At 37.1% G+C, this 12,688-nt stretch overlaps 1 protein-coding gene across 5 annotated transcripts in view; it reads right to left on the bottom strand.

The window, feature by feature from the left end:
- Nucleotides 1-1,933: 1,933 nt before the first annotated feature.
- Nucleotides 1,934-12,688, bottom strand: part of LOC115918380 (rho GTPase-activating protein 21-like) — a 68,902-nt gene continuing 58,147 nt past the window's right edge. For all 5 annotated transcript variants that reach the window (XM_030975904.1, XM_030975919.1, XM_030975908.1 and 2 more), the window contains 6 exons: nucleotides 11,618-11,783; nucleotides 10,264-10,436; nucleotides 9,546-9,701; nucleotides 8,492-8,705; nucleotides 7,049-7,390; nucleotides 1,934-6,567 (listed from right to left, as the gene is read on the bottom strand). In XM_030975904.1, coding sequence (XP_030831764.1) covers nucleotides 4,796-6,567; nucleotides 7,049-7,390; nucleotides 8,492-8,705; nucleotides 9,546-9,701; nucleotides 10,264-10,436; nucleotides 11,618-11,783 — 2,823 coding nt within the window. In that variant the 3' untranslated portion in view covers nucleotides 1,934-4,795. The remainder of the gene's footprint in view (nucleotides 6,568-7,048; nucleotides 7,391-8,491; nucleotides 8,706-9,545; nucleotides 9,702-10,263; nucleotides 10,437-11,617; nucleotides 11,784-12,688) is intronic.

The raw sequence follows: 12,688 nt of genomic DNA on the forward strand, positions 1-12,688 counted from the left end.
TTATGCACGTTTAAAAATATATTCTTATTATCTATTTTGACGATGGAAATGTTCCTAGTGCACCGATGGGAAACTATCTTGGTGATATGACTGATGAACTTGAAAAGGATTTCGGTTCTGGAAATTATATCACCAGGTTTGTCAGTGCCGGACCAAAACAATACAGTTATCAGGTTTGGTCCACCAAACAACAGAAAGAGGCTCCTGGTACGTGTAAAGTCAGATGGATAATAGTATTTTTGTTTATTTGTATAAAGCGCTTAGAGACATTTGTATTAAGCGCTATATAAACATTAAATATTATTATTATTATAACGTTAAATTGTAGAAATGTTGAACGAATCAATTCATCGAGTATTCTTCATATGGTAAATATGATGAAGTCAATGTTGTCCAAGCAAAAAACAAATTCCAAGGAATACATCAGGATCAATTGTATCACGAAACGAAACGAAAACGCATCGTTTCGTGTACGATAAACGTAATCTTATAATGACCTCCGTTTGATGTTCTTAACAGGGTTTCTCTGACTTGTCAATGATCTCATTTCGTAAATACCGTTATTTGACATGATTAACTTTTGTATTGTTATATATTTGATATTATGCTTTGTAAATTTATGTTATATATTCATGATTATGTCATAAAATAAATACTTTACGTTTCTCGTAATTTTGATATTAAACGGTATCAAACAAACAACTATTTGGTCAAAATTTCTATTGTAAACGTCGTAAAGTTAATAGTGAGAAATGACTGTTGATGGAGAAAGAAAGTCAGAGAGTCATGAGAGAGTAATTTATGATGAAAGTATGAGAGTCGTAATGGTGAAACGTATGGAAGGAAAGCATGAAAAGGGAGTCAAAGAGCCATTTTGGTGAAAGTATAAAACAAGAGTCTAAGAGTTGTGATGAAGAAAGTATGGAAACGAGTCGTAACGATGAAAATTATAAAACGAGAGACTTAGAGTCAGGGAGTCGTGATGCTGAAAATATGGGGAAAAAAGTCGAAAACCCATTAAAAAAAAAAAAAACACGTGTTATAAGTCTCTTTTTTCTCGAAAAAATTGTAAGTCCAGAGGATAATGAAAAATCTCTAAGGAAATTCAAAGGCAACACCACCACCATCACTATCACTGCTGCCACCACCACCATCATCATAATCACTGCTGCCATCCCCACCATCACTATTATCACTGCTGCCACCACCACCATCACCACCATCACTGCTACCACCACCACCACCATCATCGTCACTATCACTGCTGCCACCACCACCACCATAATCACTATCACTGCTGCCACCACCACCATCATCATAATCACAGGCGTCATCAGGGGCGGCGATTTCTTTTCATGACCGGGGGGGGGGGGACGAAATGCGAGGAACGAGGGAGGAGTGGCGTAATGAGCCAAAACGTTTTTTTTTGGGGGGAGGGGAGAAAAAAATCTGCATCATCATCGCTCTTGCATGTTACATACAGGCCCCGCGGAACCGTTTTTCAAAGTTGGAGGGGGGAGGGGGATAAAGTATTTGCGATCAGATAGAGCAAAGCAATTAAGTTGGGTGTAACTTTGGCGTGGGTTCCAGGGGCAAAGCCCCGATGGGTGTCAAGGGTCGGAGCTCAGAGTTTTTAGGCAATGAGTAAGGGTCAGATGAGCATATTTTGATACCTTATTTGTGACACTTGCATGCAGGTCACTAATCCCCCCCTACAAAAATCGAGGGGGGGGGGGGGGACGTGTTCCCCCCGTCCCCCCGGGATCGCCGCCCCTGGGCGTCATTAAATCAATATCATCATCATATTAAAATTATCACTATTAATATCACCATTCTCAGCCTGCTTTACCAAAAGCACAGACACCAATCCTAATAACTATCAAAACCGTTTTATTCATAATGAGAATTTAAACACAAATATTAATCACATTGATGAAGTTGTATAAGGAAATATTCACTTTAATATTATACCAATGAAACTATCTTTTTTTTTATACAAACACAATACAAAACTTACAGGAGCAAATTTTCTGCAATAACATTGCTTAAAAGATAAAGAAAACTAACTACCAATCTGTACTAGGATTTAATCTCTCATTTTCCATCTTGATTATAATCATTTCATATAATTTCACAAATGTAACAAGGATGATATATGTTTAAAAATGTACATTAAAACAAGAAAATAAACAACCAAATAAAACATCCAATCTCAATCTTTCTTCATGTCTTTCATTCCTTGCTTTTCATTCTGTGTACCGTAGAGCATGTCAACATTAGGTGATATATCTGGTGTAGGTACAAAGGTTGTAATTGGTCTTTATAGACAGGTACAAATTTAGTGTTTGGATTCACTTCTCTGAAGCAGGTATGACTGGCGATGGTGATCTAGAATGAATCTGTCAGTGCCTGGCTGTATACAATACATATGCACTAAAAATCCGACATTTATTCTTGATTAAAAAACAATCATAAATAATAAAATGTGCATAATTTTCATTTCCTGGTTTCAAGACAAAAACTGGTGAATCCATTGTGCAAACATGGATAATCTTTAAAAGAAAACATGAATGTCTGTGTCTCTGATTTGCACAAGCTTCATTTAAGACATGATTAATCTCTCTATAATAAATTTCTACATGATACTAATAATAATATTTCACAAATCATTGAATGTCAAAATGGTCATATTGCGCATTATGACCATGTAACCAAAGAAAGATTGCTTCATTCTGGGTAAAACTTATTCCCAAAATGCTCAACATAATAATTACTTGACTTTAATATTTTCTACCTACTCATCAGCTTGTAACTGGTAATTATTCTGATTTCACTTTTATACCATAGGTTTTAAAACAACGTCAAATGAACAATTTTACACATAATGTGTGTTGAGATCTGGGGGTTTAATTTCTTAATCGGTTAATGGCTTTCTTCCACTCGGCAAACAATTAGTCATCTACATTCAAAAGGTCATCTCACAACTATTGAAGGAACAGCTGAAAGAAAAGAGGCTATAACCAAACTACTGATTTAACAAAGCAGGACTCAATTTTTTGAACGACTTAAATTATTTGGCAATGGTCATGAAAATCATGAACCTTAAGAGCAATTTCATACCTAATTTTCCCATACCAAAATATTATCAAAGATGTTTGAATTTTTACACAGTCATTGGGTGACCAAATAAAGAAAGGATGCTTTGCGTGCAATCCATCCTTGGCCAACAAACATTAATACATTTTTGTCAGAATCCATATTCGATAATACTGTGCTCAACAGAACAAAGGTGAAAATTATTTTTAAAAGGTGGAATTAAATTTTCTATATTTATGCTGGCTAGTCATTTACCCAATCCTCATCATTCCATGCACATTTGTTTGGGGGTGATTATGGACCTCCACTCAGGCAGGCATACTACCTCCAAATATATCCACATCACAAATTATTCAAAAATAATATTACATTATCTTGGAAATCATTTGTTGAGATTACAAAATAATCATAAACCTTTCAATTCTAGAAGTCTAGTGGCAAGCTTCTGGAGCTATTTTATGTAGCACTGTACTTTCTTAAAACAAACCAATGTATCTTTTATAAAAATTAAAAAAAGACTTTACAAATTAGTCTCCTTCCCCCACCCCCCCCCCCCTCGCTGTTAGCTTTCTTAAAAATAAAATGCGCCTTTCTTTATTATTTATATTCCAATCTTTGAAGGCAAGGGTATCAATATCTATACTATGAAGAAATCAATAGCATCACTTCAGTCTTCTGCGGAATGTGAAATAACTAGTTATGAACAGATGTTTCAAGGTAAATTGTCTTTACTGTTTTTTTGTTTTAAAGATGTTAAGAAGACTAGTATATGGCCTTTGGCCTTCAAAACAATTTCCCACCAAACAAGTCATTATAAAGGTGTGTTACATCTTGTTTGTAGACCTTCTTTTCTCTCTTCCCATCATTGCACTTTCCTTTTCAAAATATTTTCCAAAAAAGAAATAAAAACAATTGACATTTCATTTTATACATCGTTGTCATGGTTAACTGATGTATTATCTTTTCAGCAAATACAATTAAAACAGTGACCAAAACAATGATTTTTGCGCCCTTCAGCCAGGCTTACATTAATACTGTTATTCTGAATGCACTACAGTAGCAAGTACAGGTGTGGTGGGCATACATCAAGTATGTTGCAAAAAGTATTAAATGTCACAATCCAGAAACATATTTTATCAAAGTCAATCAAGAGTCATACTTTTAGTAGTTTTCATCAAATACTGCAATTTGTTAGCAATGATGAGTTAATGAAACAGGGCTGTGATCTAACTTTGTGAAGAATATGAATTAGGAAATATCTCGCATATGTTATCACACAATCTGATTACCTTCAGAAAGTCTACAAAGATATAAAAATGAACTTACAATTAAATGGGCCAAAGGATTACTGTTTTTCATGTTATATAATATAGTTTTAGTTATAACTTAGACCCGTATAGCATTACCTGCTACTTTGGTAGCAATGTCATATATAATAACACAGATACAGGGACACACAAGGACACCACACAGTCACATATAAATAGATATTAATGGTGAATTCCTATTGGTTAAAGAGCAAGATTCATTTTGCCTTAGGAATTCATTTGGATATATATATATATATATATATATATATATATATATATACAACGTCTCTCTCTCTCTCTGCTATATACACACTGTCATAACTTATGTCACTATGTTGCTGTCACAAAATTTCAGTAGCTGACTCTACCATTAAGACTCCCCCATTGTTCTATAAGTACGATTCAATTTCAAAATATCTTGGCATTCTAGAAAGCTTGTGAGGCTCGTTGTTGAAATCTGTTGCACCTAAAATAGGTGTGCTTTTTCTACGAAGTTCTTTCTCTTTCCTCTGTTTGTCCGTTTCCGTTGGATGTAACCTTGCAATAGATGCTTGGACTGAGCTTAGGAGGTTGGGGCTGCTTGTAGTGCTCCGGTGACGCTCAGACTCTAACCAGGATTTGATGTCTTGAGGTTTAGAGGTGGATTTCAAGTTCTCTTTACCAAATGGCTTGAGTCTTTCCACAGCACTGACTTTCTTAGATTCTTCACTAGCAAGGTGCTCACTGATAGCTTTCTGAAGGTCCTTACCACCCCCTACAGTATGTCTCCTACGCCTCTTCTCCCTGTTCTTCTCCTTGACGGACGTAGTGTCTTTGGCAGATCCTCTACGGGTCTTGGAGATCTCCTGGGCATTGTTGGCGATGTTATCACGGAGGGACGTTGGAGTAGTTTCTCTCTTCTCCATCGTGAGGATGACTTCAATACGACTGCACTTCTTAGGAGAATGAGATGTAGACTTGGCCATCTTGGACTTAGCAGATGATTTGACGATGTCCTTCGATCTTACGGGAGAGCTGGTGCTAGAGCCTGATCCTGAGGAAGCAGGAGATTCTAGTCTCCGTCGCAGGACATCAGACCTGTCTACAGAGTTACTCCTATAATGAATCCCCCTGGGTTCATCAGCTTGATGATGATGATGGGTGTCACTCACAAGACTAGTAGGACGGGAGGTGTCATCTTCACTCTCATGCTGTAACACTCGCTGTAACCGCTCTTCAAATGTGGCTTTCATAGACTGAACAAAGTCACTTTCATCAATGTGCAAGGAAGCAAATGAGTCAGTAGATGATTGCTTCTTGGTTGATTCTTCTTTAGCTACAGTGTTAGCCTTGAATGCATTGTTATTATTGGAGGATTTTGATTGATCCCTACCTGAAGGCTTTTCAAGAGAGTGTTTCCGACTAGCAGAAGGGCTCTTCATACCTTTACTTGTATAGTCCATGATCTTATTAGATACAGCTGCTAGCTCACTTAGGTAATCTTGTGACTTGAATAACTCTTCTATGTTTGTATTGTCTTCTTTCTCTAAGTCACGTAGCGCCTCAGCATGCTGGCGCTCTATTCGCTCACGCTCTTTGGAATAGTCTGACTGCACCCAGCTGTCTCTCTTTGATGTTGCATTGGTAAGAGATTTCAGCTCCTGCTCTAGATTCAATGGAGGATTACTCTCTGAGGAGTCAGATAGTTTTCTACCCCGTGTTGAACCAAACTGGAAATTCTGATAGTAAGATCGTTGATAAGATCGATTGCTAGAACCAAAGAGAGAGCCTTGAAACATAGCCTCCATTTCCTTGGGGCTCTCATCGCTCCCGCAGCTTGATTTGGAATCAACGGAACCCTGAGAGTTCTGACGCAGTACCACCTTACCGGTGCTATCATCCTTTCTAAGTCCAGCCGCGTGTAACGACCTCTCATCACCCACATCTATCGTGATTGGTTGCTGTCCAACTGTAAGACGCAATGACTCTTGATCATGTAGTTTGATAGTATGTAGCTGAGGTGGCTCTGGACTAGGTCTTCTATACTTGACTTCACTCGTGTCCACCTTCTCAGGAGAGAAAGGTTTGTTGGGTGTCTTTAGCTTCCTTTGAGCAGCAGAGTTCACGGAGAGAATCAGATCTTTAGAAGAGAACAGACCACCAGCATCACGGCGGATATCTTCTGCAAAGAGAAATGTCTCAGGATATTAATAATGACATACAGGGTTGAAATCCTCCATCTACCCATCACAAATGAGAATACAAAGTATGTACACCCCCAACAGAATGAGTGTCAGCTAAAGACATGACACAATGTAGGTAGTAAGGTGTAAAACAATTTGCAACTGCCTTCCCCATCCACATTTTTATTTTGAGGTAACACTATTTGCTTAACCCTTCCAGTGCAATCAATAATCTTAATCACTAAAATTTGGAATTGACACTACTAATTTAAAAGCAGGAAAAAATGTTTTCCTAATTGAAATTGAAAATGACTTGACTGTGAAGCGACATATCACCAAATGTACACAAAAAGATGATCCATAATCAAAAATTTAAAATTTAAAAACATATTGTGAAATCATACTTGTGGTACATGTCTGTAAACTTGGATGTACTGTACTGGAGGAAAGAATTATGTTGAGAGTTGAGTGGAGTCTTACCCATTGAAGATGTTTTAAGTGGACCAGTCTTATCCATCTCATTCTCTTCCTCCTCTTCACCTCCATCTTGTTCATCTTCTCCTTTCCTCCTAGACGGACTCTTCTTCTTCTCCCAGCTGTTCAACCTCACCGCATCACTAGGGACATCCTGCTGACTCTCTACATCATCACTGAAGAACCAATCACAGTGAAGGATCAAGCTCTCTACTATCTTACACTGGTCAGACATGTCTGTTACCATGGTAACCATGCTATCGTCTCCAGAGCGCACCAGGGTAGGACCGAAGACAATGGCAAGGTTACGGACTTCCATGCGATTCACATCTGCGTTGGCTGCAACTCCTATCAAACAGAAGAAGAACAAATTTGTTACACTTCAACTTTATATAATCATAAATCTTGTTCATTTCCATACAGTTGGGATAAATACATATCAGCTGGCAATTCAGTTCTAGGGTTATAACGATAAACTCAACATGTATGATACACTCATTTAAAACCTTGGACATAATGGCCCGAATTCACAAAGGAGGTTTGTCAACAAACCTAGGTTTATGTGCCTCATGTGACGCGTTTTAACGCATTTCAAACCAAGGTTTGCGTCGAAACGCGTTTCAAACCAAGGTTTGCGTCGAAACGTGTTTCAAACCAAGGGTTGTACAAACCTTGGTTTGAAACACGTCAAAACGCGTCATATGACGCACATAAACCTAGGTTTGTCAACAAACCTCCTTTGTGAATTTGGGCCAATATGATTGTATTGTATTGTATTGTATTGGTTTATTGAGATAAAAATCATTGGACATGTAGCTAAAAGCTGAAATTGTTCAATTTACAGAGTAAAAAGTACATGGCATAACGTTGCATTAATAACACATTAAAATATATAGAACACTTAACAAATATTGTGTATATTTAAATACGATTTACAGTTTCATTGATGATATAAAATTGTCATTCGTTTTACATGAGATAGAAAATTGATAATTAACAATTTACAGGTTTATTGCAACAGTGATACGTAGGTGGGATGACATTTAGATGTTTATACCGAAAAAATATGATGAAAGATAAGATATTAAAGCTATGTTTCAATATTGGTTAAACAAGGTGATGTTCCTGAATTAAGCGAAATTGGCAAATTAATATTACATCAGAGAGTATAAAGTGAAGAAACCTTGAATGAATTAAATATAGTGATGAAGATTGTGCAACACATGCTCTGGCAACAATTCTAAGAAGACAACTTCTCAAACTGCTCAAATTTCTTATTTCAACCATGAACTAAACTCTACTACTTGTTTACCCAACACTATTCCTATGCCTACACTGAAGTCCAATCACACCAATAACCCTACATCAAATGATATATCTCAGACAAAATCATGACTAGAGCAGGAGCTCATCCAATAATACACCATCTACGGACCAAAGAAGACTAACCTTTGAGATGGTTGGCAAGGTATTTGAAGGACTCATAATGATGATCTGGTAGGTTATGGATCTGTCTACGTAGAGCCCACATCCTCTCTGAAGGTTCTTCCATACGATTAGCTGCAATGAAATCCTTGTACTGGTTGTTGGGTACCATTGGATTGGGTAGCTTACGGAAGAATAGCTTCATTAAACTACTGATCACATTCACATCCTGCCAGCGCTGCGATTTGGAGAAAAGGTAAAACATTAGTAACAAATTACCATACGCAAAATCTCAATTACCCACACAAGAATGACATTTTTATAATAAAGTTCTTTATATTTAAAAGAATCTCTTCTCTTGAAGCCCTTCCAAGAGAGCTTCCTTATAACCCATATGCTTCTATTAAACAGGAAGTGTTATAAATCAACAATTAAAAACACTGATGAGTACACATGCCATAGACAAGGAATGAACTTCTTATAGAATCACTGTCAGTAGGTAAAACTTTTCAACCCCTCAATGGTTCTATGAAATCTAAAGAATTTTTAGAAAAAATGATTTATACAGACTTTGCAATTGACCTAAATTACTGTGAGCACAGCAAAAATACTGAAAGCCTATCTGCACTGGTTTAGCCAGGAGGGATTAGACCTCCCTGCGTGTCACTGACAGGTGGTTATCTCATCAAATCAGCTCTCATTTAACATAAGAAAGAGGGCATCATGAGGGATCATCGGGTACCGCTTAGACATTGTTTGCTATATAGAGGGTGCAAGTAGCTAAAAGTAGTGCAGTGGGGCTATATCGTTTGACGTTGGCGATCATGCTGTTCCACAACCTTCGGCTCCTAGCCTTCTGTATTAGTACCACTCCCAGTTCTTTCACTCCTCTCTCTTCCAACAATTTCTGCAGACTGTCCAACCAAAGTATCCTCCTTCTTCCCCTACTCTTTCTTCCCACAATTTTCCCTGTCAAAGCAAGATTCTCTAGGCCTTCTTTACATGTAATGTGACCCATGAACTTCAACTTCACACGATGTTATATTGCTAATAAACTATTAAGCTTCTCAGATCTTACCTCATCAGTCAGATCAATCTCATCTACTCCTTTCTTGAGTTCTTCTTTGAGATATGAGATACCTCCGCTGTTCCCAGGTACTCTGTAGATCCCTACATAGTCCATCCCTTTAGCTTCTATGATGGAGCAGCAGATCTCAACAACCATCGGTACAAGCTGAGAAGAGACAACAATTATAATAATTATAATAATAATAATAATAATTATAGTAATAATAATAATAATAATAATAATAATAAATACTTATAAAGCACACTTATCTAATTACTTACTCAAGGCGCTATACAAAACAAAATACACAAATCTCTCTCCAGAATTTTAACATAATATCATTGGTAACTCTGAGTAAATAAAACCGTTTTAACATGTTTCTGAAAGGTTTCTATGCATTGAATGTTTTGAATGGCAATTGGCACAATAAGATATGCACACATCATAAACCTACAAACAATCAATTTTAGCCCCCCCCCCCCTCCTTTCATCAAACTTTTCAAAGCTGCTGTGATTTTGTTTAAATATTTTATTATATCAATTTTTTTCTGATACAAGCAAAGCAAGTCATTATATTCAACTGTTTCATTTCAATTTCCTTTTCTGTTACCGTAACCTTTCATTATATTAAGACATGCAACTTGCCTTTATCTATATGTAGCCAACCCCCCTGCCCCAATGCCTCTTCCTATCAAATTACATGCAGATTTATATGTAACATCATTACCTCATTGGACTGTGATGCGGCACATTCATCCAGAGGAACTCCAAACGTAGCATTGCCGATCATCTGATCATCCAAAGGGTAAGCAAAGCCCCCAGTCCGCCCTCGACCACGGATGTGTCTCTTCATACGATCAGCAAAGCTCTGGCTTGCTTTGGCCTTGGCAAGCATCTCCTCTGTACACAAGCAACAAGAAATCAAGCAATGAGAACTCGACTGAAGAATTCCATACAGCCACAAGATTAAAACAACTAAGCTAATGATGTTATTTGGAGATATTTACTGCTTTTGATGATAACAACATTTGTTTTCTCCAGAAATGAGTATTCATGTATTACTCCTTCGTTTTCAGTCATTATACAGCGTAAATGTATTTATTAACACATGAATTATAAGTTCTCTAGAAAACCCCAAATTTGTTGAATAAGATTATGGGGAAAGTTCACCTTAATATTAGTTTGTGTTTAATAAAAGCAGAAAAATTAGTGAAACAATATAGTGAAAGTTTGAGGATATCTGATTAAATTTTTTTAAATTGTCATCAGTGAAGCACAAATTGGTAACGCTGTGACATATCTTGTGATCTCCTCTCCAGTTTGCTCTGTACAGAAAATTTGATAAACTTTCATTTTCTTAATTATTGATGACGGAACAGACTTGTTTCATACGTGGGTTGTATAAAGACATATTTGCAATAATTAAATTAACAGTGAATGTATGATTGAAATTGCTGTTAAGAGAAAATATACATTTCGGAAGTTTTTTAGTCCAGGGCGTTTTGGAGGGGACCTTGCAAGATATTGCCAATTTGTGTTTAATTGATCAAATCTTCAAATATTCATAACTCTCTTATTTTTAATCAGATTTTGCTCAAACTATCACTGACCTGTTTCTCTCAATTTTCTGCTTCTATGAAAACCAACTTAATATCAGGATGGACTTCCCCTTTAAATAAAACCAACTTGCTAGAATTGATTATAATGCAAGTTGAAAGACAAAACATGCCTTTTTATCTGAATAATTCCACTACCAGCTTTAGCAGGTGTACCATCCAATTATACAATTCCCAATAGGTTGGAACAATGATTACCAAGAAGCCATTAAAATTACGTCAAACCTGCTTTAGTGACAGGTCACCTGTCTACAAAGGCCACATTTGTTGTTTCCCTTGAAAAAGGTTTCTCGTTAAGTCATGTTCTAAAGGAACCTGTCTACAAAGGCCACTTTTTGTGTTTCCCTTGGACAGTCGCTATAGACAGGTTTGACTGTATATCTACTTGTTTTCCTTTGCAAGCTGTGATAAGATTTAGTCCATAACAGGCAGTGTACACTACTGCTTGAGTGTTTGAGTGCTAACCTTTAGCTGTTGGTCTTGGTTTAGGTTGTGTTCCTGGTGAAGTGACCGACTTGAAGAACTTCTTCCTATAGGAGCTTGGTGATGGGACCTTGACCTGATGATGGCCAGGCTGGGTCTCACCCTTGCTTGACTTGTCTAAGAGCTGCAGTAAGTTGTTCTCTTTCTCCTGTTCATGAAAAATAACAAATCAAAATGAGTTTAGGATATCAATTTGACCAAGATATCTCAACTTGACCAAAATATCTCAACTTGACCAAGATATCTCAACTTGACCAAGATATCTCAGCTTGACCAAGATATCTCAACTTGACCATGCTATTTCAAAAGAGCCTCGGTGGTATCTAATTTGTTTCTTGAACTGTTTATACCACTCAAGTCTCTTTCCAAAATATTTATCATGCAGTCCAATGTGGACAAGTTCTGCTCACACACAAATACATTATGTATACTCTGCATGTACATGTATCTGCATGTACATGTATATACATGTAGCTTAAAAATATGGCTGTCATGTTGCTACTGCTCTGAAGGTTCCATCTGATGACCTTTCATGTAAAATGCTGCCTACACACATCCTCACTCAGGTAACTCTACATTGGAGAATATAGGAGCAATAACACTCTTCTGAAAAAGATTCCATAATGCAACTTGTTTCAAAGCAGTCCAAAGAAAATGAACGATACCATGTTGTCTGTATCTGTATGGTTTGATCAGCAAAATGTCCTCTTCAGACACATCCACACTAATGTCACTGTTTATTCTCTCCATAAAGTCTCCCTACATTAACATCCTCAAAGTTATACATGTACGATCAAATCACAGGATAGAAGATTTCTCAAAGTTCTATGACCAGATCAGTGGCAAGAATATTCCTCAAAGTTCTATGACCAGATCACTGGCTATAAGATTGCTCAGATTCAACTAGGAGGCAGAGCCCTGATAATCAGCAGTCTATGCTCATCTTGATCAGCGGATGTTTGTAATGAGTCAAAGTGATCAACAAGCAAGGGAGTCTAGCTGGCCTATGACCATGTCATGGATTGAATTGTTCAAATAGTAAAGAGATCGCAT

This window comes from Strongylocentrotus purpuratus, unplaced genomic scaffold (assembly GCF_000002235.5).
Source record: "Strongylocentrotus purpuratus isolate Spur 01 unplaced genomic scaffold, Spur_5.0 spur5_contig_868, whole genome shotgun sequence".
NCBI classification, from domain to species: Eukaryota; Metazoa; Echinodermata; class Echinoidea; order Camarodonta; family Strongylocentrotidae; genus Strongylocentrotus; species Strongylocentrotus purpuratus.